Here is a 24,191-nt window from a genome sequence, read left to right as displayed (position 1 = left end):
TAGTTATTATTGTTCAGGCTATTTTACAGTTTCCCGTGGGTAATCCTAACCCTAATTCTCATCTCCAACTACACATTAATATATTAAAATCCCCTATCCTTCACAAAGTAGTATCAGTTAGATAGGCAGGAGAAGAGGCATTTGGCAGGGCCAGAAAGGTTTGAGTCCTGAAACAAAATGATTACACCAAACTATCCACTATTTCCCCCCTCACCCACCCCTGCATCTTCATTCTGTCCTTCAATTCCTCATCCACCCTCTTCTCTTTCAGGTCCTAAATCAAGGGCAAGACAGTGGAATTAGGGATAAGGGGAACTGGTTGGCAAGCATCTTAGTTGGGTGGTGTAGTGAAAAGGGTATCAGAACTATAATCAGAAGACCTAGATCGGTATCCTTGTGTCACCTCTTACTGGCCCCTCTGAGCTTCAGTTTCCTTTTCTGCAGAATAGGGATAAAAATCCTACCCCTTGGGCCTGTCGTGAAGTCTATATGTGTGAAAGTGTGTTGTAAACTATTAAGTGTTATAGATGAGTTAATTATTATGAAACTAATTGAACATGGTGCCTGGTGGTTTTGTCTGGTTATAGGTTACTGTCCTCCATAACCTGTTCTCCCTGTACCTACTTGGCCCTTTAAAGCAGGAGGTGGTTGCAGTGGGGAAGCCGACTAAGGAAGGGTTACATTGCAAGATGTAAGTATGTGAACTCTTTGGATGTGCGGAGTAGGTGGGGAGTACAACTGTAAGCTGGAATGCAGGGCATTAAAGGTGCCAGACCGGGTGTGTATGGATTCCTGAGAGAGTTTGAGACTAAACACAAACCTGTAGGTCATCAAGAGTTTGGGATTGCACCTGGGACCTGGTGTGCCACATTCTCCCAGCACCACCACCCATCTTAATTAGCCACCTCCCACAGGAGGCCCTGGGATGCTTGTTAAGGTCTCTCCATCCACCTGGCTGGGGAATCCGTAGCAGGGACTGGCTGGCAGAGCTGATAGGCCAACGCTAGAGGGGGTGGGTGGTGTAGGAGGTAGTGCCGACCCAGGCTGTGGGTTTGAAACTCACCAGTCAGGAAGTGAAGTCGACAGACGGAAGGGCAGGCAGGGGAGGGGAGTTCTGGGGCACAGCAGAGGAGGCCTTCTGGGGTTTGGGAGCTGCGGGGCCATGGGCTTCAGGGCCAGAGGTTGCTGTTAGCCCAGCAAGACAGATCTGGGCAACATGAATGCCCAGAGGCAGTTGGCTGTAGCTGCAGTGAGAGCAGAAGTCAGACGACATGAGGTGACCAGGCAGGCTCTAAGCCGCCTCAGGAAGCTGGCAGAGAGGGTGAGCGACCCTGAACTTCGGGACACCATTCAGGCCTCAGTGGACCGCGTACGAGGTAAGAGAAGGATTAGCTCCCAACTTGGGTGTATTGGGGACCAGCAGGGGCATATAAGGGCTTGCTGGATCATACAGCACTTCCCAATCAGCCACTTTCTAGTCCCCAAGGTGGAGCTGGAACTCGGGGGGAAGAATACATTTGGAAAGAATGGAAAAAGACATGGGAGGTATAATTCTTCCTCCTTCCCCAACTCTGATCCTTCTCCCGGGGGATCAAAATACAGGTCACTGCTGAGCTGACCTTGGCAATGGAGAAGTGGGTGAGCATGGGGAAGACAGGCTGTGACAGACCCATGGTAGACTTGGACCCTGCCTGGGGAGTCCGGGGCAGGAAGCAGTTTGGGGCAGGAGGTTCTGGGACTGGATAATGTGGTCATTCCCAGGACCCATGAAGGATCAGTGACCTCTTGTTCTCCAGCTGTAGAGAGAACACACACACACACACCACAACAGATTGAAATACACCACGCAGAGTATCTCAGGCTCCCAGACACACACTAACGCTCGCACAACATGCTCTGCACAGCCGAAGTGCCAAGACGTTCCCAGTACTCTCCTCGTCCCCTCTCCTCCCCGTGCTCTGTCCTGTCTGCCCCCACACACACCTTCCGCCCTAGTCCTTAGTGCCATTAGAGCAAGTGATGACAACACAGGGAGGAAGTGCTGCTATGGCAACACCATCCGCCACATCCTCCTGCCCACCCCAGCCTTCAATCCTGTGGTGGGGCCCTGGCAGGAACAGCTTCTCTCTATCCACAAGGCCCCACCACTAAGGAACTGGTGGAACTGGAGGTCATCTCTGGTCCGGTGTCATCTAATTTGGCCCGAAGCTGCAAAGAGCCAATAAAAGCCGGCTACTTTGCTCATGAAAGGTGTCTGGGAGAAGCACATCCTCCATCATATCCTGGTCTCTTCCAGCCTCTCCATTCTTAGCTGCTTACCTGGGGGGTGGGGTGGGGGGATGGGCAAGATACTGTTCTCTCCATCAAGGATACCTCCTGCCAGACCCCTCTGATAATAGGGGCCATCAGAGCATAACTTGGGGAAGAATGAGTTTGGTTCAGGTTCCTAAGGGAACAGTCTGATTCCCTTCTCATTTCCTTTCTTCCAGTAGTGCCCCTCTCACCTCCTGTCCCCCACCATTTGCCAAGAACTATAGCTGATACCTTCCCTACAGCTGTTGGAAAGGCAGACCTAGCGGGGAGTGGCCCCATGGAGCCTCCTAGGGAGGAACTCCAAGCTCCACCCCAGTAGGAAAAGAAAAGGGTGGGGGAGGAAAGAGGTTTAGCCAGGTAGAGGAACTCAGTTTAGCTCTGGAGAGGAGGGAGTGAGGAGGGGTGGAGGCTGAACTCTCTGAGAAGACCACTCTTCATAAGTGATTTTTGTTCCACTCTAAGAGTCAGTATTCTGTTCCCATTGAACTTAAAGGAAAACTGAGGCCACCAAAGGAAGGAAGGAGAATTAAGCCAGAATCAGCAAATCTTCACCTTCTCTTTCAGAAAAGGCTGCTGAAGGGTCTTCTGTTCTGGGGATGGTGTCATCCTGACGTTGCGATGGGAGGCGGGCTCTGGGGGGGGGGATGCTGACCTCGGGACAGGTCCGCGGAGGGATAGGGTACGGGTCTCAGGGAGAATAAAGGGCACCCAGCATCCTGGTACTGCCCCCCCTTACCCCCTACCAGGCCGAGCATGCCGCTGGCTTCAGCCTCCAAGAGACACCCACGGCAGCACTTATTATAGTCTCCGCTGCGTCAGGAGGGTGGGACGCCAAATTAGGGGAACGCTGAGACTCCCCGAGTCCCAGGGAGGGGTCTCCAAGGCTGAGAGGAGGCCTCCCTCGACGCCTGCCCCACAACTGCCGGTCTCAGCCTCTGTCCCCCATCGGCCTACCCCCTTCAACCTTCTCCCTGGGCTGGAGGACAGTAAGCCTTCAACTCCAAGGTCCCTAAATGGGTGTAGGACACAGAGCAGACGTTTTCCATTCTTTCTGTCTGTCTCCTCTTTAACCTTCTAAAAAGCCCCACCCCGAAAACCTCCGGAGATTGAATGGAAACCCAGAAGAGGCCTGTACCCTCTGCCTCAACTGAGGGCGGTCTTTATATTCAGGGCGATAAATACCCCACACGTGGGTAACCAGGTGTGAAGGTGGTGCCTCCATTAACCCCAAATCCCCTGGCGGGTGCCCCCACCCACCATACACACCGATCCTCCTCTCTGCTTATCCCCGCTGTTTCTGAGGCACTCCTGGAGCTACGGTTGCTATGGAGACCGGATGAATTTTGGTATGGGGGGTGGTGTCAGCCTGTAGACGTATTCCTTCTCCTTCCACCCCGAGCTGGAGTCTTTTGACTCACTTTTCGGCCTGTGTTCCTCGACTCCGCAGATCTTTCCCCTCCTGAGGCACCCCCTCCTTCCACCCACCCTGCTAAGTTCCATGTTTGTCCCCATCCCCAGGGAACAATTTCCAAGTTCACTTTGGGACAGTTAGGCTCAAGACAGCCCAGTCAATGCACCGCGTATGGAGGGTGGGGGTGGGCGAGGGGGCTGGGTCATGGGGAAAGGGACTCGTGCAAGTACCTGGGAGAAACAAGGGGTCCTGGGAAAGGGATTTCAGGGCTCCCCACTTTCCCACATCAGCTTCCCCAGAGCTGGCAGTGAACCCGCATTTGCTCCGTTTTCTCTGAGGATCGTCCACCCATACACCGATCTTTACTCTCGCGCCTAAATGTCATACCCAACAGTAGCGCTCCCTGACCGGGGTGTGCTAGGGGAGGGTGCTGGAGTGTTGGAGTAGGTGAGTCCAAGTTCCAGGAAATCCAGCCCAGGATTTGAGAGAGAAATCCAGTCCTGGATTTTGCACCGCCTTCGCAGACAGCCGTGCTGGGGGAGAGAAGGTGCGGGGGGAGATAGAGTGGGGAGGGGGGGCCGGGGGCCGCCTCCTCCTCACTGTGAGGGGAGCGCCCGGACACAGCGCGCATCCGGACCAAGCCGAGCCCCGGCGAGCCCCCCAGACCCTGCGCCCGGATTTCACGCCCCTCCTCTCCTAGACCTCAGACCCGTGGGTGCCCACCCCCTCCGGCTTCCCTCCTTCCTCCCCCGCCGGCGCCTGTATCTCCATCCCCAGCATCCTCCCCGCGCCCCTGCGAATCCCCCGCACGACCAGCCCCATTAGCTTCCCACCCTCCTTAAGACCCCCTCTCCGACCCCCCATCCGCGGCTCCTGCCCCTTGAGTCCCCATCCCCCCCGCCTCCCCCGCACCGGTTCTTCTCCCTAGCCTCGGGTTCCTCTTTTCTGCCCCCTTTTCCTCCCTCTCCCCTCTTTGCCCCTCTACAGTCCTCCCCGCCCTCCCCCGCCCATCTCAGCGCCGCCACCCAGGCCGGGGTGCGGGGTCCGGCGCGCCTCCCTGGAGCAGCACCAAGGTCCCGGGGCTCCAAAGGGGTGGGGGGGCAGGGCGGGGAGCATGGGGAGGGGGCGCCCCGTGTGATGGGAGGGGGGCGCAAGCGGAGGCGGCGGCGGCGGCGGCGACAGCGGAGCCGGGCCGGGGGCTCAGTGGGGTCCGGGGGCTGGGGGCAGCGAGCAGGGCGGCCCCATGGCCGGGCCCCCCTGAGGCATTTCGGGGGAGTCCCCTCCCCTCCCCAGCTCGGGGGTCTCGGGGCCCCATGAGCCGGGGCGCGGGCGCGCTTCAGCGCCGGACAACGACCTACCTCATCTCGCTGACCCTGGTCAAGCTTGAGTCGGTGCCTCCGCCGCCGCCTTCTCCGTCTGCGGCCGCAGCTGGTGCCCCGGGTACCAGAGGTACCGAGACCGGGGATCCTGGTAGCCCCCGAGGCGCGGAGGAGCCGGGCAAGAAGCGGCACGAGCGTCTCTTCCACCGGCAGGATGCGCTGTGGATCAGCACGAGCAGCGCGGGTGCCGGGGGCGCCGAGCCCCCAGCCCTGTCCCCGGCTCCGGCCAGTCCGGCCCGCCCCGTCTCCCCGGCTCCCGGCCGCCGCCTCTCCCTCTGGGCCGCCCCTCCCGGGCCCCCACTCTCCGGGGGGTTGAGTCCCGACCCCAAGCCCGGGGGCGCCCCCACCTCCTCCCGGCGCCCCCTGCTCAGCAGCCCGAGCTGGGGGGGTCCGGAACCCGAAGGCCGGGCGGGCGGCGTCGTCCCCGGTTCTTCCTCCCCGCACCCCGGCACCGGCAGCCGGAGGCTCAAGGTGGCGCCTCCTCCGCCGGCTCCCAAGCCTTGCAAGACCGTGACCACCAGTGGCGCCAAAGCCGGCGGGGGCAAGGGCGCCGGTAGCCGCCTATCATGGCCCGAAAGCGAGGGCAAGCCCAGGGTCAAGGGGTCAAAGAGCAGCACCGGGACTGGAGCTTCTGCCGCTGCTGCTGCTGTCACCGCCGCCGCCGCCGCCGCCGCCGGGGGAGGGGGAGCGGTAGCCACGACCGCCGGTGGGGTCGGGGCTGGGCCCGGAGCCCGAGGGAAGTTGTCCCCTCGGAAAGGCAAGAGTAAGACCTTGGACAACAGTGACTTGCACCCGGGACCGCCTGCTGGCTCTCCTCCTCCGCTAACCGTCCCAGCAACCCCGGCTCCAGCCGCTGCTGTCACCGCCGCCTCCGCGCTGCCCACTGGGCCTGCACCTCCCATCACTCTGGAACCTCCAGCTCCGGGGCTGAAACGGGGCCGGGAGGGGGGCCGAGCATCCACTCGAGATCGCAAGATGCTCAAGTTTATCAGCGGCATCTTTACCAAGAGCACAGGGGGGCCTCCTGGCTCCGGACCTCCTCCCGGACCCCCGGTCCTGTCTTCTGGCAGCGGGTCTAGGGAGCTGCTGGGTGCAGAGCTCCGCGCTTCCCCTAGTGAGTAGGACCAGGGCCTGAGAACAGCGAGGGGAGGGCACCTGAAATGCTCAGCTTGGGGTGGGGGAGCGGTGTGCAGGACTGATTTAGAGAAGCTTCTTTCTTGGGTGGGTGGATGAACCAGGCTCAATTCTCTGCCAAGGACTGGGGCAAAGGATAAGAGGTCCTGGAGAGGGGTGAGTAGGCATTGCGGGACATGAGAGAAGACTTGATTTCAGAGGGACTCAGAAAGCCTCAGAGCTTTCTGGGAAAATAATGCCCTTGGTCAGCGTGGCTGTAGGAAATTGCTCCCAGAGAAGCCCCAGACCCCACTTCCAGCCTCAGCTGGACTCTGGGAGATGGAAACTGGGCTTTGCCTTGCCCAGAGGAACGCTGAAGGTGAAAGGGATGAGGAAGCCTCAGTTTCTCCTGAGCACTTGGGGTAGGTGGCATGAGCGTGACCTTGCAGGCAGCTCCTCGCCAGGGACAGGTCTTTTCCTGGGCTGAGAGCAGGCTGGTGAGGCAGCAGGGAGGCAGTGGGTTTCTTTCCAGGCAGTGAAGGCCACCTGGGCAGTACGGGAGCACGTGGGGGCTGGAACGTGCTGAATACTTGAATGTGAAGGGAGAGGGGCTGATAGGAAGCCTCACTTCCCCCACCGCCCACCCCGGCCCCCTAGCAGCATTGAAACCCTCAGGGGACCGCCCAGGAGTGACTCAGGGGGGTGGAACTGCTGCAAAGGCAATTCTTACCCCTGGAGACTTGGGAGAGGGTGCGGAGAAAGTAGTGTCTTTTTGCGGGGAGCGGGGGTGTCTTTATTTATTTATTTTCTGGAAGAGGGAGGCGAGGGCGTCTTGGTTCAGCTCACACTCCCGGGAGAGGAGGCGGGTCCGAGAGCGCGGGCGGCCCCCGGGGTTTGGCTCTGGTGCGGGTGGGAGCAGATGGCTCCGGATCCCAGAGTTCCCGCCGCAGCTGCGGCGCCCCGGGAACGTCCGGCTAGTGTCAGGCGCGGGGGCTGGACCCGGCGGGCGGAAGGAGCATCCTTCCCTCCCCCGTGTCCCCCATCCCTCCCCAGGCCTGTGGCTTCTCTTGGCCAGGGAGTGGAGCCCTTCCCCACCGTTCTCTTGGAGGGTGCTTGTGGGAAGGGTATGGGAGAGGGAGGTATAGAAAAAATCCAAGCTCCATTCCTTGGGCTGTGGGGAGGGGTCAGGGCCACCGTGCCGTTGACCTTGAAAAGGGGAAAGAATATCCTCACCTCAGTTTCTGTCCTGTGAAATGGAGATTGAGGAAGACCCACTCCCTTCTATGTCCCAGCGCCTCTTCCTGAGATCTACCCTGAGAATCTGTCAGGCCGGTGGGGAGGACACCTTTTCTCCTTCCAGAGGGAAGAACCCGCCACAGTCAGACCCTTGGTCCCTCGGTCTGGAGCAGGGACCCACGTTTGGGGATGTGCTTTAAGGGAGATGCCAACTGAAGTATTTTTGTCTTGCTGGCTCCGTTGCTAAGCAACCACAGAGCGGCAGCAACAGCTGTGGGGAGAGCGGCTAGGATGGGAGGACTGGTGACCACTCTCAAACCTAGGCTTTCCACACAGCTCTCCAGCCCAGGCTGGGCAGCTACAAAACGAGGAGGGCTAGCTGAGCGTTGGGAGCCCTCCTTGGCCTGGAGCATCCCCTCTTACAACTCCTTTTCCTTTACAGAAGCTGTGGTCAATAGCCAGGAATGGACTTTGAGCCGCTCCATTCCTGAACTGCGCCTGGTAGGTAACCCAGTCCCCTTGTCTGTATGAAGATTGACCTCCCCACCCCCACCCCACTGAACTCTCAACTCTCTCTCCTTCACCTCTTCCCTTCCCTCTCTGTGAGAATGGGGAATAGTTTTCCAGTTCTCCTGAGATTCTACCTTCATGGCACCTTCCTGGGACTTGATACATCCGCACAACCTTTTCTTCTATAGTCTCCCTTCTTCCTGCTTTGTCCGTGGTCCTCTTCCAGGCTTCTCATTTCTGACATCTCCCCTCTAGCCCTGCACGTTCTGTTGCCTAGAATTGGGTACAGTTTTCCAACTAGTGCCTAGAGCTGTGACATGCCCCCCACCAGACATGCATCTAGTATGCTTCCTAAACAACGCAACACCAAAAAAAAAAAAAAAAAGGTACTGAGTTGTTGACATTCTTCAGCTTGTTGTACACTTCCAGCTTGAGATCATTTCTTACACATGCATGGCCTGATCCTCCCAAGTGCTTTCTCCTGACTGTCAGCCAGGCCCTGTAGGACCCTGCTTGGATGATTTAACACTGCCAGTCCCTTTGAGTTCTCTGGAGTGTCCAGGCTCAATTATCCTCCTTCCTCTTAATTCCTGCAATCTCTGTTCTACAACCTTGTCCTCAGGGTGTGCTGGGTGATGCCAGGAGTGGGAAGTCATCGCTCATCCACCGATTCCTGACCGGTTCATACCAGGTGCTGGAGAAGACAGAGAGTGAGTTCTCAGGAGCCATAGTAAGCTAAGGATTGGGGTCAGGGATCCAGGCAGTGTGATCAATGACTACGCAGGTATGGAGACCAGAGGGAAGAATTAGGCCAGAATAGCTAAAGTACAAGGAGAATGGGGAGGTTTGGTGACTGTGACCTCTGACCTCCTACCACATCCAACTCTTCTGGACAGGTGAGCAGCACAAGAAAGAAATGTTAGTGGATGGACAGACTCATCTGGTGTTGATCCGAGAGGAAGCTGGGGCACCTGATACCAAGGTGAGGGATGAGATGATGGGGTAGGCAGGTGGGCTGGGGTCAGCACTAGCCAAAGGAGAGGGCTCTGGTTTCCCAGGTCTCCTTGGGAATAGCATCCAGAGGAGTGGACCTGTCTGACCATCCATTTGCTCCCTCACGCTCCGCAAGTTCTCAGGCTGGGCAGATGCTGTGATCTTCGTCTTCAGCCTGGAGGATGAGAACAGTTTCCAGGCCGTGAGCCGTCTTCATGGGCAGCTGAGCTCCCTTCGGGGGGAGGGACGAGGAGGCCTGGCCCTGGCATTGGTGGGGACACAAGGTAAGGAGGGGCTGGGGAAGTGCTGCTTTCAGGGGAGTTCCTACTGGGTATCACCCAACATAGGTGAGAGCTTGATAATGTGTGGACACGGCTACTTGGACTTCAGTAACCCTCTGGAAGGAGCCTGGTCTCCAAATAAGAGAGTCGTTAAACCAAACATAAACTTACCAAGGTCTGAGAGAGAAAAGAGGACTCTCCAGGATGGAAGGGACAGCTACAGTGGCAGTCCTCATTCCTCTGAGATGTCACCTACCTTGTGTTTCCCACGCTGCCATTTCCTGATGCCACCACCATGGTAAATACAGAAAATCTCAGGCCCTAGTGTGGCTAGAAAGCCTTCTGCATCTTCCCCTTGCTACAGCTGGGTCAGGCTGACACTTTCCAAAGGAACTTATCTAAAACCAAAGAGAAGACACAAATGAAATGATGGAGAAAACACAGAGAGGGCCACCGGGCCATCTTTTCCAGCAGAGCCAGGAAAAGCTTCTCCAGTACCCACCTGTATGAAGCCAGCAGGACTTTCTGTCTGGATGCCTATCTTGCAGGTGGCTGCTTCCACCTGTCGCTTGCCTCCTGCTTTCTTGCTGCAGATGAACAGTCCACCTGTTATCTGTGGACATTCAACCTCTTCCTGGTTCATATGCCAGGTGTCCTCCCACTCAGCTCAGGGTTCATTGAATTTGCAAGGCTGGGTGACTGTCACTCATGAGTCTCAGCCATTTCAGACCTTATCAGGACGTTCCATTCACCTCTGGAGTATTCTTTGAAGGCAGTCACACAGAGCTAACCCACCCTACTCATGCTGCAGCTGGGCATGTGAGCTGGGCTCAGCATTCACAAAAGGCTTATATGCTCCCATTGCACTGGGTCATAGGAGGGATATTCTCTCATACCCTGTCCTAGTGGTCCCAGTCTAGGACTAGAGCCCAAGAGAAAAGAAAGCAGCAAAGTGGGGATGGGGCCCCCTCATCCAGTGCTCCCCCTTTCATATCCCCGTAGACCGGATCAGTGCTTCCTCCCCTCGGGTTGTGGGCGATGCTCGTGCCAGGGCTCTGTGTGCCGATATGAAGCGTTGCAGCTACTATGAGACTTGTGCAACCTATGGGCTCAATGTGGACCGGGTCTTCCAAGAGGGTGAGTGTGGTGATCCCCACATACGCGGGAATCAGGGAGCTGGGGACTAGGATATTCTTAGAGGTCACACATCCAGGCCTCTCTGTGAGTGACAGGAAATTAACCTGCGTAGGAGGGAGGAGGGACCAGGGAGGTCAGAGAAGGTTTGCTTCATAGCCACAGGTCCTTCTGGGCAGGAGGAGCTGGCTAGGCTACAGGTGGCACGAAGGCCACAGTGACAAGGAAGTTGGGACCTATGTTATCTCCTGGGGAGTCCTCAAAGCTGGGCAACGAAGGGTGGTCTTGGGTATCTGCCCTGCTCATTCCTCCTTCTCCGCCCCCTCCCCTCAGTGGCCCAGAAGGTGGTGACCTTGCGCAAACAGCAACAGCTTCTGGCTGCCTGCAAGTCCCTGCCCAGCTCCCCAAGCCACTCAGCTGCTTCCACTCCTGTAGCTGGGCAGGTGAGTTGGGGTTTCAGGGTCCACAGAGGGGCTGGTAGGAATCAGAGGAAGGGCTGGTGATCCAAGGACAGGTACAGAGAACCCAAGGAGGTTGCGGGGGGCAGATGGAAATGGCAGTGATAGCATTTGTAGAAAGTGCATTGGACTGGAAATCAACCAGGTTTGAAACACCATTTGCAGCGTCCTTGAGCAACTCACCTAAACGTCCCAAGGTTGTCAGGAAAATTGTACGGCATAATACTTGTGAAGTCAACCTTTGCAAAATCTAAAGCACTGTGACAACGCTAGTGAGGAGTTTTATTATTAATGAGAATACAAATAGATGGTGATGAGATGAAGGATTATCTCAAATTCCTCAGAACTAGATGTAACTGTAGCTTGGTGGGGGGGGGGGGCATCTCAACTGTTCTGACCCCTCCATCTGCCTTCAGGCTAGTAACGGGGGCCACACTAGCGATTACTCTTCTTCCCTCCCATCCTCACCCAATGTTGGTCACCGGGAGCTCCGAGCTGAGGCAGCTGCCGTGGCTGGATTGAGCACCCCAGGGTCCCTGCACCGGGCAGCCAAGCGCAGGACCAGCCTTTTTGCGGTATTGGACATTCTAACCTCCTATCATCCTGTCCTCTGTTACCTGCCCATCTTCCCTCATCCCTAGACCTCTCTGTTGGGCCCTTGTTTATCTGTCTTCCCTGTCCTTCTGTCAGCATATCCCTCTATCCACCCTCTAACTGATGCCAGTAACCATTCCAGAATCGTCGGGGCAGTGACTCTGAGAAGCGGAGCTTGGACAGTCGGGGAGAGACGACGGGGAGTGGGCGAGCCATCCCCATCAAACAGGTGGGTGGCCCAGGGACCGGGGGCAGGCTGGGGGTAGGTGCTCTTAACTGGTTTTCCCCCATATGCCTCTTTCCGTTCTCCAGAGCTTCCTACTAAAGCGAAGTGGCAACTCCTTGAACAAAGAATGGAAGAAGAAATATGTGACCCTGTCCAGTAATGGCTTCCTACTCTACCATCCCAGCATTAATGTGAGTGCTAGAGACTGGCTGGGCCACACTGGCTGGCCTTGGATGCACTTCTAGCTCTCCCAGTCTGTGCCTCTGACAAACACCAACATCGGTTCTGGGAAGCGCTAGTCCTATTCTTTTCAGTTTAGCAAACATCTGTTAGACACCTACCATGTGCCCATGCAGGAGATGGAAATGTACATACATCTCCCTAGTACTTGCAGTCCAGTGGGAGAAAATGGAGGTAGGACCTCCACCTGGCCTGCCATTCGAGGATGCTTTCTGGAGGAGACAGTGCTGGGCCCAGTCTGTTGGGCTCATCCCCTAGAGCTCATCCCAACCCAGTCCGCTCCTAGAGCCCCCTCTCCAGCCCTTCTCTAGCCGATATTATTGGCTGCTTCCCAGCACCACTGAGGACCCCAACCTTCCCTATACTCTCAACCCCTATACTGCTGTAGGATTACATCCACAGTACCCATGGCAAGGAGATGGACTTGCTACGAACAACAGTCAAAGTCCCCGGCAAGCGGCCGCCACGGGCCATCTCTGCTTTTGGCCCCTCAGCCAGCATCAATGGGCTGGTGAAGGACATGAGCACTGTCCAGATGGGGGAAGGCCCTGGTGAGTGGGGCTGATGACAAAGGGGCAGGAGAGGGGCCAGGGCTAGGAAAAGGAGGGTTGGTAGGGAAGAAGGGAATGGGACTGGTTAAGCAGGAAGGTTGGTGATGAAGAGGGACCATGTAAGGAATGGGGCCCAGAGACTGAGTAGCTCACTGAGGATTTATCTTCTTCCCCTTCTGACAGAAGCCACCACTCCTACCCCAAGCCCGAGCCCCAGCCCCAGTTCCCTGCAGCCACCACCAGACCAGACATCTAAGCACCTGCTGAAGCCAGACCGGAATTTGGCCCGAGCCCTCAGCACTGGTCAGTGAGGACTCACCCTCCATCCACTGTCTTCCAGATCCAGATGGGATGCAGTGGGAAGTGAAACTGGGGTGGGAGCTTGGAGGCTGAATGCATGAGTGGACACCTTGAGCATCAACTGGGTGCCCAGGCACCCAGCTCAGTCCTACCGTGTTTAGCATAATGGCTAAGACAACTGGGTTCTAGAGCTAAGCTGCCTGAACTTGAACTTGAATCCTGGCTTGCCACTTGGGCAAGTTACTTGACCTCTCCACACCTCAGTTTCCTCATCCGTAAGAGGGAGATAATAGTTTCTACCTCAGACAGTTGCTTTGAGGCTTATACTGAGAACATTGTGCAGCACATAGCCAGCCATCAATGTTTGCAGTGTTTGGAAATATGTATTTTTTTTAAAATAGCAAGTAACATTGTAACAAATGGTCCTCACAACAACTTTGTCGGGTCAAGATTATTATCCCCATTTTAGGGATGAAGAAACTGAGGCTCAGAAGATTAAGTGACTTGCTCAAGGTCTCAAGGCCAGTAAGTGGCAGAGCCAGGATCTGAGTACAAGTCTGACTCTAAACCACTCATCTGCCCTCCTCCCCAGGAATGATCAAGGGGGACCTCCTAGAGAGGGTTGGCTGAGGAGGGGGACCCTAAAATGCCAAGTCTAGTTCAGGGGAGACAGGCTATGGAGAAATCAGGAAATCTATGGAGGGGGCAGCTGAGGCAGCTGTGTCCCCCTCCCTAAGACTGTACCCCATCTGGAGACCTGAGCCCCCTGAGTCGGGAACCCCCTCCTTCTCCCATGGTGAAGAAGCAGAGGAGGAAAAAGTTGACAACACCATCTAAAACTGAAGGCTCGGCTGGGCAGGCTGAAGGTGAGGCCCTGGTGGGCAGTTCTACTCCCACCCTGGACCCTCACCCCTAAACCCCAGATCCCTGACCTCACTCCTGCAGGAGGAGGAAAAGTGCCTGAGCTGAGTGCTTGACTCTGATTACCACTCTGCACATTATTTAGTGAAAAATGGATGGATGCCCCTCAGCCCCGTCCTTCCTCCCATTCCCCAGCCAATGCTTTTTACCCCAGTAGTCCCCAGCCCCTTCTCAGTGACCCCACCCCCGTCTGCAGCTCCTGCTCCCCCTCCTAATGACCCTCTCATTCCTGTTGCTGCCCTCAACTCTGCTTGTCACCCCAGCCCCTGCTCCCAGAAGGCCCCATGACCCCCAGGGACTCAGCTCCTGACCTCTGTGTCCCCCATTGACCCCCAGGGACTCAGCCCCTGACCTCTGTGTCCCCCACGACTCCTTAGCTCCTGGGCTCTGACCACCCAGTTCCTGTTCTCAATAACTTCCTGTGATTGCCAAGCTCCCCCAACAGCCTTTGACTACAGTGATTCCCATTCCTGCCCCTAGTGACTCCCCCCACATCCTTGAGACTCCTCCTGAACCCCAGGGACCCCTCACCCCAGGCCTGTGAACTCCTGTCCCCTTTCCCCGTGTTCACTCAGATGCTGGCCATCCCTTCCCCTCCCAGAGACCCGGCTCCTCACTGGTCATGATAACCAGTCCCCACCGCCCCTGCTCTCTGCCGGGTGCTCAGACCCGGGTTCCAGATCTGCCTACTCTCATGGCTCTTGGCTTCCGCTCTACTCTGCTCCGGGGCCACTGACTTTAGTTCTGCTTTCTCTCCCCATCTGTCTGTCCTGCTTTGTCTCTGGAACTGTCTGTCACTATCTCTCTCTCCATCTCTCCTTCTGCCTCTCTTTTTCTCCTTTCTTCGTCTCTTTCTCTCTTCTGCTCTTCATTCTGTCTCTATCTCCTTCGCTTCGGGAAACCAGCCAAGCGCAAAATGTGGAAACTAAAATCCTTTGGTAGTTTAAGAAATATTTATAAAGCAGGTAACAAGCGGGGAGCTGGGTGGGGCGCTCAGCTGGGGTGCAGAGGGGCGGGGGTGCTCCTGCCTTCCCCTGCATGTGCTCGGGCTTCCTGCTCTCCCCCACCCTCTGCTTCCCCAATGACTCTGCCCCACTCCCAGGGGCTTGGGATGGATATCAGGGAGGAAGGGTTTGGGGAAGGCAGCTCCTATTTGAATTCTGTCCCTCCTGACCCCATCCCATCCCCCCACCCAGAGGAAAACTTCGAGTTCCTGATCGTGTCCAGCACGGGTCAGACGTGGCACTTTGAGGCAGCCAGTTTTGAGGAGCGGGACGCCTGGGTTCAGGCCATCGAAAGTCAGATCCTAGCCAGTCTGCAATGCTGTGAGAGCAGCAAGGTCAAGGTAATGGGTCGGGGGTCGGGCGGAGAGCAGAGGTGAGTGTCTGAGGAGTCCGGATAAGGGCTCAGAGGGAGAGTCAGTACTAACCCCAACCCTTCCTGCAGCTGCGCACAGATAGCCAAAGCGAAGCCGTGGCCATCCAGGCGATCCGGAACGCCAAGGGGAACTCTATCTGCGTGGACTGCGGGGCCCCCAGTGAGCGCAAGGGAGCAGTGGAGGGACCTGGGAGGGAGTGTGGTTCGCTGGAATTGATGAATGCTGGGGTGCCCGTGCTGCTCGGCCAGGAGCTGACCCCTGCATTCCGTCCCCAGACCCCACGTGGGCCAGCTTGAACTTGGGCGCACTCATCTGCATCGAGTGTTCTGGCATTCACCGGAACCTGGGCACACACCTGTCCCGCGTTCGCTCGCTCGACTTGGACGACTGGCCTCGGGAGCTGACCCTGGTGCTGACAGCCATTGGCAACGACATGGCCAATCGCGTGTGGGAGAGTGACACGCGGGGCCGTGCCAAACCCACGCGGGACTCTTCGCGGTACGCGTGCAGGAGAGGGGTAGGGGAGACTTAGGGTGTGCGGCTCCCGAGAGGGTCCCCTGGGTAGGGAGCAGAGGTCCTGGGGGTGCGGGGTCCCTAGAGCCCTTCCCGTTGATCCCTGGTCCTGCAGGGAGGAGCGTGAGTCATGGATTCGCGCCAAGTACGAGCAGCTGCTGTTCCTGGCGCCGCTGGGCACTTCCGAGGAGCCGCTGGGCTGCCAGCTGTGGGCCGCGGTGCAGGCCCAGGACGTGGCCGCCGTTCTCCTGCTTCTGGCCCATGCGCGACACGGGCCGCTCGACACCAGCCCAGAGGACCCGCAGCTTCGCTCCCCACTTCACCTGGCGGCCGAGCTCGCCCACGTCGTCATCACGCAACTGCTGCTATGGGTACGTGAGCGGGGAGATGGTAAAGGGGTCTCTGAGGGCTCCGTCTGGCAAACAGCCAGGCGCGGGAGAGCCCGAGGGCCCCAGAGGGACCCTGGAAGTGGGCCTGCGATCCCGGGGAGCCGGCGGGCGGGGATTGGCCCCGGGGACGCTCCGTAACGCGGCCGTCTCCGCCCTTTAGTACGGCGCCGACGTGTCCGCCCGCGACGCGCAGGGCCGCACGGCGCTGTTCTACGCCCGCCAGGCTGGCAGCCAGCTGTGCGCCGACATCCTTCTCCAGCACGGCTGCCCGGGTGAGGGCGGCAGCACAGCCACCACCCCCAGCGCGGCCACCACCCCCAGCATTACCGCCACGCCCAGCCCCCGTCGCCGGAGCAGCGCCGCCAGCGTGGGCCGAGCCGACGCCCCCGTCGCGCTGGTATAGTTGCGCCGCCGGAGAGACACCCCCTACCCCACCACGGGCCGGGCACGACCACACTGGGTGGACCGCTGGACAGATGCACCCACTCACCTCTCCAATCCGCACCCCGTCCCATGGGAGCACTTCTTACCACCCCCCCGCAAGAGGGCACAGCCCCCACGCCTCCCAGAAGACACAAACTCACCTCCCTCTCCCCAACGAGGCATGGAGACCCCATCTTGACACGCCCCCTCTCCACTGTTTGCACACTCGGATTGCTCTGGGTCTACCCTCTGGGTGTTGGCGGGAGGGGACGCCCCCATCGCGGTCCCTGCTCCTGGCTGTTTGGATGTGCCCGCTCGCGCCCCCTAGGGGTGGGGGAAAAGACCCAGTCCTGCCTGTGCTCGACAGTACCACGGCGCGCGAGCACTTACCCAGGCTGGCTCCTGGGGCGACGCCACGCCACAGGGAGGGGTTAGTAAGTGGGAGGGCTAGCCCTGGGACTTGGGGCCAGTAAGGGGGACCCTACCCCTTCCATGCTAATCTCACTGCCCAGTGAAGAGGGAAGGGCAGCGAGGGGCAGGACCCCTGCTGCCCATGGGGGTAGGGGGTCCCCAACCCTTTCCGTGAAAGGGACCATGAGGAGTGGAAATCAGGACGTTCCCCCCACATCCACCCATGGATGGAAGCTAGAGGGTCGGGGGAGCCTAAAGCCTGGGTCCCTCCTCACTACCATCTCGGGAGGGAGAAGGGATGGAGCAGGAGCGGGCTAAGGGGGACTTGGGAGGGGCCTTGTAATTTATTGCTTTGTTCCCCAACAAGGGGGCGGGGGCGGGCAGGGCTTGGGGAGGGCGTTTCAGGGTAGGGGAAGCCAAGGGTGGGCAGAGGGTGGGGTGGGGTGGGGTGCTCTCGGGTTGTGAGTGTCTGTGACCGTGACTGCGTACCTGTGACTGTGCAGCGCCCGTGGTGATCTGGGGTAGGCGGCACCCCTACAATGGGACCCCTCCCCCACTGTTCTTCCTGTCCAGCCCCTCCCTTCCACTGGAGCAGCTCCAGACCCAGCCCTCAACCCCAGGATCCCTCCCAGCCAGGGTTAAGAGGATGTGAGGTGGCTGGGAAGGTCTCCAGGCCCCCTGTCTCATCCCCGGAAAGGGGGTGCTGGGGTTAATTTACCTGGCCCAGCCCCGCCTTCCTCAGTCAACCTAGCCCTTGGGCCGTCTGTGTCAGTGGTTTCCGGTATTTTTTTTTTTTTTCCTGGCTGAAATATTTTGCAAAGGACCAGGTAACTGGGGAGAGGAGAGGGGCGGGGGCAGGGGGGGAATACCCCCCCCATCTCCTCCAAGGCAGGTGGTGTGAATCTTCTTCAACAGCAATTAAAGAGGAAGTGATTTTGTCTAGGGGGTGAGCTGCTGGTCTGTTCTTGAAGAGTTGGGTCAGGGAATGGCCTTGGTCAAGGTGGGGAATTGGAGGTGGGAGAGGGCCAGGGAGGGTGCCTCCTGCTGGGGTTGGTGGCAGCGCAGTATCCAAGGGCGCGGAGGCAGTAGCTCAGATGCTCCATCATGTACAACAGTTCCAGGTTCATGTAGTGGAAGGAGACAGGAAGGTCAGGGCAACAGTGGGGACCCAGGGAGCAGAGAAGTCACTGACTCCCAAGATGACTCCTGTTTTGGGAAGGAGTTGGGATGTGGAGCTTAGAGAAGAGGACAGGGGAGGGGGGCTGCTTGGAGGGGTGAGAAGATAGAGTAGCTTTGGTTAAGAGCAGGAACTTTGGAGTCAGATCTGATTTTGCCACCAGTACCTCCACTTCATAGTTAGGTGATCTTGGGCAGGTTACCTTGGTGGCATCTGTTTATTTGTAATCTGAACAATATCTGTTCAGAGGGCACCTGGTAGGGGCTCCAGCATCAGTCCTGGAGGACTGCCCCAGGCCAGCCTACCCACTTTGAGCACCTGGTACCAGAAGTAGAGCTTTATTGTAGGGGTCCCTCTCCTGGCAGGGAGGGAAGGGATGGAAGGAAGGTCTCCCAATCACAGATGTCCCTGGTGTTACAAACTCCATGTTCAGCTGAGGCAGACATTTGCCCACCCCCATGTCATGCACAGGACTGCAAGGACACAGCAGCCTGAGGCCAGCGCAGCCGCCAAGAGCTGCAGCATCTCGTGGTTCAGCACATAGCCAGTCCTGCTGTTCCTTGAGTGCAGCTGAAAGCGTTTGACCTGGTAGAGGGACCGGCGGGAAGGGGGGGGGCGGGCAGCAGTGGTCCAGCAGCCTGCACGGGCTGGGCAAAGCCACACACGTGTTGTCAGCTACCTTGACAAACCAGTCTGTGGCCCAGCGTCCTCCGGTAGGGCTGGTTCTGGCCCTCTGCACCCCTCATCCCCATGAGGGACATTCAGTTGCAGGTGCACCACTGAGCTGGTTGCAGGAACAGGCCCAGATCACACTCACATGGGCGGCCCGGGTTCTACCGGGCCCTAGGCTGGGTGACCACCTAGCACAGCACCCTGACCCAGGAAAAGGTGGATTCAGGGCTGCAGGTGCAGTAACAGGTGCAGATGCAGGCATGTGGTCTGGGAAGGCAAAACAAGAGAAAGAGAGGCAAGTAGCAAAGAAGACTCAACTGGAAGACCCAGCCACCCCTCCCCTCTTTCATCAGAGACCCGGGACTCCCCCACTCCATCCCCACTTTCCTTCTTGGTGGCAAAAGCTCACTCCCTTCCTCAGAAGCTCAAGAGTGTGAGAGACTATGGGGAGGAAACAAGGACCCTGGAGAGAATGAAATGACCTCAGGGAACCACAGGCCAGCGGGAAGTTCCTTTCAGTTCCTACCAGAGAAAGGTGGTCAAGGTGTCAGCACCCCACATCAAATCCCCACACTAAGTACTCCACTGGCTCCTTTTTGTCATGGGCTGCATCTTCGCCTGTGGGAAATGTAAAGGGTGGTCATGGGTGGGGTGACAGAACACTGAGCCCTCCAGACTGTAGCAGAATAGGACTCTAGAAGGGGACTCCCTGGGAGCTGAAGGGGAGCTGCTGCCCCTTAACACCCACGCCATCTTCCCAGCTCCCCTTGGTGTCCCCACCTGGATTCCTGCTGCCATTCGCCATCCCCTCTTCCTCACCCCTTCCTGGTTACCATCTGCCAGACACCCTGCTCCCCTCCTCTTGTGTGCCTTAGCACAGCTGGGAGTTTTACCAGAAGCCAAAGGAAAGTAAAAAGGAATTTATTATTGAAAGTACAATGATTAAATCTAGCGAGGTCTCTAGAACTCTTATTTTCTTTATTATTTATTTATTTTTATTTTCTATTGAAGTACAGTTGATTTACAGTGTTGTGTTAGTTTCTGGTAAACAGCAAAGTGATTCAGTTACATATATATTCTTTTTTGTATTCTTTTCCATTATAGTTTATTACAGGATATTGAATACAGTTAGTTCCCTGTGCTATACAGTAGGACCTTGTTGTTTATTTTATTTATAGTGGTTTGTGTCTGTTAATCCCAAACTCCTAATTTATCCCTCCCCCCCAACTTTCTCCTCTGTTAACCATAAGTTTGTTTTCTATGTCTATGAGTCTGTTTCTGTTTTGTAAATAAGTTCATTTGTATCACATTTTAGATACATAAGTGATATCATATGATATTTGTCTTTTTCTGAGATATATATATATATATATATGTGTATATATGTATGTATATATGTATGTATATGTCCCACATCTTCTTTATCCATTTATCTGTCAGTGGACACTTAGGTTGCTTCCATGTCTTGGCTATTGTAGTGCTGCAGTGAGCATTGGGGTGCATGTGTCTTTTGGAATTAGAGTTTTCTCTGGATATATGCTCAGGAGTGTGAATGCCGGATCACATGGCAACTCTATTTTTAGTTTTTTAAGGAACCTCCATACTGTTTTCCATAGTGGCTGCCCCAAGATGCATTCCCACCAACAGTATAGAAGGGTTCCCTTTTCTCCACACTCTCTCCAGCATTTATTATTTGTAGACTTTTTTTAAATGATGACCATTCTGACCGATGTGAGATGATACCTTACTCCAGTTTTGATTTGCATTCCTCTAATAATTAGCAATGTTGAGCATCTTTTCATATGCCTATTGGCCATATGTATGTCTTCTTTGGAGAAATGTTTAAGTCTTCTGCCCATTTTTTTTTTTTTTTTTTTTTTTTTTTTTTTTTTTTTGCGGTACGCGGGCCTCTCACTGTTGTGGCCTCTCCCGTTGCGGAGCACAGACTCCGGACGCGCAGGCTCAGCGGCCATGGCTCACGGGCCCAGCCGCTCCGCGGCATGTGGGATCCTCCCGGACCGGGGCACGAACCCGTGTCCCCTGCATCGGCAGGCGGACTCTCAACCACTGCGCCACCAGGGGAGCCCCCTGCCCATTTTTTGATTCAGGTTTTTCTTTTTGTTGTTGTTATTGAGCTGTATGAGCTGTTTGTATATTTTGGAAATTAAGCCCTTGTCGGTCGCCTCATTTGCAAATATTTTCTCCCAGTCCATAGGTTGTCTCTTTGTTTTGTTTATGGTTTCCTTTGCTGTGCAAAGTTTGATTAGGTCCCGTTTATTTTATTTTTGCTTTTATTTCTATTGCCTTGGGAGAATAACCTAAGAAAACATTGCTATGGTTTATGTCAGAGAATGTTTTGCCCGTGTTCTCTTCTAGGAGTTTTATGGTGTAATGTCTTATATTTAAGTCTTTAAGCCATTTTAAGTTTATTTATTTATTTACTATTATTATTATTTTTTTGCGGTACACGGGACTCTCACTGCTGTGGCCTCTCCCATTGCGGAGCACAGGCTCCGGACGTGCCATGGCTCACAGGCCCAGCCACTCCGCGGCATGTGGGATCTTCCCGGACTGGGGCACGAACCCGTGTCCCCTGCACCGGCAGGCGGACTCTCAACCACTGCGCCACCAGGGAAGCCCGAGTTTATTTTTGTGTATGGCGTGAGGGAGTGTTCTAACTTCATTGATTTACATGCAGCTGTCCAGCTTTCCTAATACCACTTCTGAAGAGACTGTCTTTTCTCCATTGTATATTCTGCCTCCTTTGTCAAAGATTAATTGACCATAGGTGTATGGGTTTATTTCTGGGCTCTCTGTTCGGTTCCACTGATGCATATATCTGTTTTTGTGCCAATACCATGCTGTTTTGATTACTGTAGCTTTGTAACGTTGTCTGAAGTCTGGTAGGTTTATGCCTCCAGATTTGTTCTTTTTCCTCAGGATTGCTTTGGCAATTCTCTTATGGTTCCATATACATTTTAGGATTACTTGTTCCAGTTCTGTGAAAAATGTCATGGGTAATTTGATAGGGATTGCATTAAATCTGTAGATTGCTTTGGTAGTATGGCCATTTTAACACTATTAATTCTTCCAATCCAAGAGCTTGAGCGATATTTCCATTTTATTGAATCATCTTCAATTTCCTTTATCAATGTTTTATAGTGCTCAGCATGTTAAGTCTTTCACCTTCTTGGTCAGGTTTATTCCTAAGGTTTTTGTTTTTTTGATATGATCTTAAAAGGGATTGGTTTGTTTTTTTGAGGGGGGGGGTTACGCGGGCCTCTCACTGTTGTGGCCTCTCCCATTGTGGAGCACAGGCTCCGAATGCGCAGGCTCAGCGGCCATGGCTTACGGGCCCAGCCACTCCGCGGCATGTGGGATCTTCCCGGACCAGGGCACGAACCTGTGTCCCCTGCATCGGCAGGTGGACTCTCAACCACTGAGCCACCAGGGAAGCCCATGGGATTGGTTTTTTACTTTCCCTTTCTGATATTTTATTGTTAGTGTAAAGAAATACAACAGATTTCTGTATGTTAATCTTGTGTCCTACTACCTTGCTGAATTCGTTTATCAGTTCTAGTAGTTTTTGTGTGGAGTCTTTATAGAGTTTTCTATATATAGTATAATGTAATCTGCATAAATGAGTTTTACCTCTTTCCTTCTAATTTGGATACCTTTTATTTCTTTTCCGTGTCTGATTGCTGTGGCTAGGACCTCCAATACTATAGAAGTGGTGAGCATGGGCATCCTTGTGTTCTTCCAGATTTTAGCGGGAAGGGTTTCAGCTTTTCACCATTGAGTATTACATTGGCTGTGGATTTGTCATAAATGGCTTTTATTATGTTGAGATATGTTCCCTCTATACATACTGTGGTAAGGGTTTTTATCATGAATGGATGTTGAATTTTATCAGATGCTTTTTCTGCATCTATTGAGATGATCATGTGGTTTTTGTCTTTTGTTGATGTGGTGTATCACATTGATTGTGTATGTTGAACCATCCTTGTGACCCTGGGATGAATCCAACTTGATTATGGTGCATGATCTTTTTTATGTGTTGTTGGATTCGGTTTGCTAATACTTTGTTGAGAATTTTAGCTTATATGTTCCTCAAATATATTGGTCTGTAATTTTCTCTTTTTGTAGTGTCCTTGGTTTTGCTATCAGGGTGGTGGAGGCTTCATAGAATGACTTTGGGACTGTTCCCTCCTCTTCCATCTTTTGGAAGAGTTTGAGAAGGATCAGTACAAGTTCTTCTTATGTATGTTTGGTAGAATTCCCCCAGTGAAGCCATCTGGTCATGGACTTTTGTTTGAAGGGGGTTGGTTTTGTTTTGTTTTGTTTTGTTTTTTAATTACAGATTCTGTTTCACTTAGGGATTGGTTTGTTCAAATTATCTATTTCTTTTTGATTCAGTTTTGGTGGATGTATGTTTCTAGAAATTTGTCCTTCCATCTAGGTTGTCCAATTTGTTGGTATATAATTGTTTATAGTATTCTTTTATGGTTTTTTGTATTTCTGCGGTATTGGTTATTTCTCATCTTTCATTTCTTATTTTGTTTGGGTCCTCTCTGTTTTCTTCTTAGTGAGCCTGGCCAGAAGTTTGTCGATTTTGTTTACCCTTTCAAAGAACTAGCTCTTGGTTTTATTGACTTTTTCTTTTGTTTTTTAAATTTCTATTTTATTTGTTCTCTGATCTTTATTACTTCCTTCCTTCTGCTGACTTTAGGTTTTGTTTTTCTTTTTCTAATTCTTTTAGTGGTAGGTTAGGTTGATTATTTGAGATTTTTCTTATTTTTTGAGGAAGGCCTGTATAGTTGTGAACTTCCCTCTAAGGACTGCTTTTGCTGCATCCCATAGATTTTGTATGGTTGTGTCTTCACTGTCATTTGTCTCAAGGTGTTTTTAAATTTCCTCTTTGATTTAATCATTGACCCATTGGTACTTTTAGTAGCATGTTGTTTAATCTCCATGTAATTGTTTTTTTCTTCTCTCTCTGTGATTTCTAGTTTCATGCCATTGTAGTCAGAAAAGATACTTGAAATAATTTCTTTCCTCTTAAATTTGCTGAGGCTTATTTTGTGTCCTAGTATGCGGTCTATCCTAGAGAATGTTGCAAGTGCACTTAAAAAGAATGTGTATTGTTTTTTGTTTTTATTTTTTGGATGTAGTGGCCTGAAGATATCAATTAAGTCTAACTGTAGAACTCCATTTTCTGATGATGTTAAGATTCTACCCCTGTCAAACCAAAGGTAACCCTCCTGCCCCAGCCTGTCCCCACTCTTCCATTCTAAATAGCTTCTGATCAGCTTTTGGTATTCCTTCTATGACTCTTGCCTCCAAGTACCATGTAGTCTCTTCAGAACTCAGCAGCTGGTTTATTATGTTATTGAACACCTCCTGTGGGCCAGGTACTGTGCTAAGAGTACAACACACCCTCTTATCTCATTCAGTCCTCACAACCACCCAAGGCCAGTTCAGTTATCCAGTTTACCCATGAGGATACAGCACTGGAAAAGTTAAAATAACTTGTTCAAGGCCATACTAATAGTAAGTGGAGGGGTGAGG

The 24,191-nt window shown here is 54.2% G+C and overlaps 1 protein-coding gene across 3 annotated transcripts; it reads left to right on the top strand.

The window, feature by feature from the left end:
- Window positions 1-1,122: 1,122 nt before the first annotated feature.
- Window positions 1,123-16,530, top strand: AGAP2 (ArfGAP with GTPase domain, ankyrin repeat and PH domain 2). Of its 3 annotated transcripts, XM_082634740.1 has the most exons (19): window positions 4,942-6,217; window positions 7,895-7,953; window positions 8,585-8,672; window positions 8,859-8,944; window positions 9,092-9,239; window positions 10,239-10,373; window positions 10,704-10,813; window positions 11,245-11,403; window positions 11,565-11,651; window positions 11,735-11,839; window positions 12,277-12,439; window positions 12,623-12,742; window positions 13,477-13,605; window positions 14,566-14,625; window positions 14,857-15,005; window positions 15,107-15,197; window positions 15,314-15,536; window positions 15,667-15,922; window positions 16,101-16,530. In XM_082634740.1, the coding sequence occupies exons 1-19, from the start codon at window positions 5,038-5,040 to the stop codon at window positions 16,341-16,343; spliced, it is 3,591 nt and encodes a 1,196-aa protein (XP_082490866.1). In that variant the 5' UTR covers window positions 4,942-5,037; the 3' UTR covers window positions 16,344-16,530. The 3 variants fall into 3 exon arrangements, with proteins under 3 accessions (XP_082490865.1, XP_082490866.1, XP_082490867.1); XM_082634739.1 differs by lacking the exons at window positions 4,942-6,217; window positions 14,566-14,625 and adding an exon at window positions 1,123-1,376; XM_082634741.1 differs by lacking the exon at window positions 14,566-14,625.
- The last annotated feature ends 7,661 nt before the right edge of the window (window positions 16,531-24,191 follow it).

The sequence above is a fragment of the Mesoplodon mirus genome (genome assembly GCF_964341445.2).
Source record: "Mesoplodon mirus genome assembly, chromosome: 11".
NCBI classification, from domain to species: domain Eukaryota; kingdom Metazoa; phylum Chordata; class Mammalia; order Artiodactyla; family Ziphiidae; genus Mesoplodon; species Mesoplodon mirus.
Note: the sequence above shows the minus strand (reverse complement) of the source record. Positions and strands in the feature narration are given on the sequence as shown.

Excerpts from the sequence above, each read along its gene's own strand:
- AGAP2 (XM_082634740.1), top strand. The coding sequence starts at position 5,038 with ATGAGCCGGGGCGCGGGCGCGCTTCAGCGCCGGACAACGACCTACCTC. Across the intron at positions 6,218-7,894 it reads AGAGCTCCGCGCTTCCCCTA|AAGCTGTGGTCAATAGCCAG; the intron begins GTGAGTAGGACC and ends TTTCCTTTACAG. Across the intron at positions 7,954-8,584 it reads CCATTCCTGAACTGCGCCTG|GGTGTGCTGGGTGATGCCAG; the intron begins GTAGGTAACCCA and ends CCTTGTCCTCAG.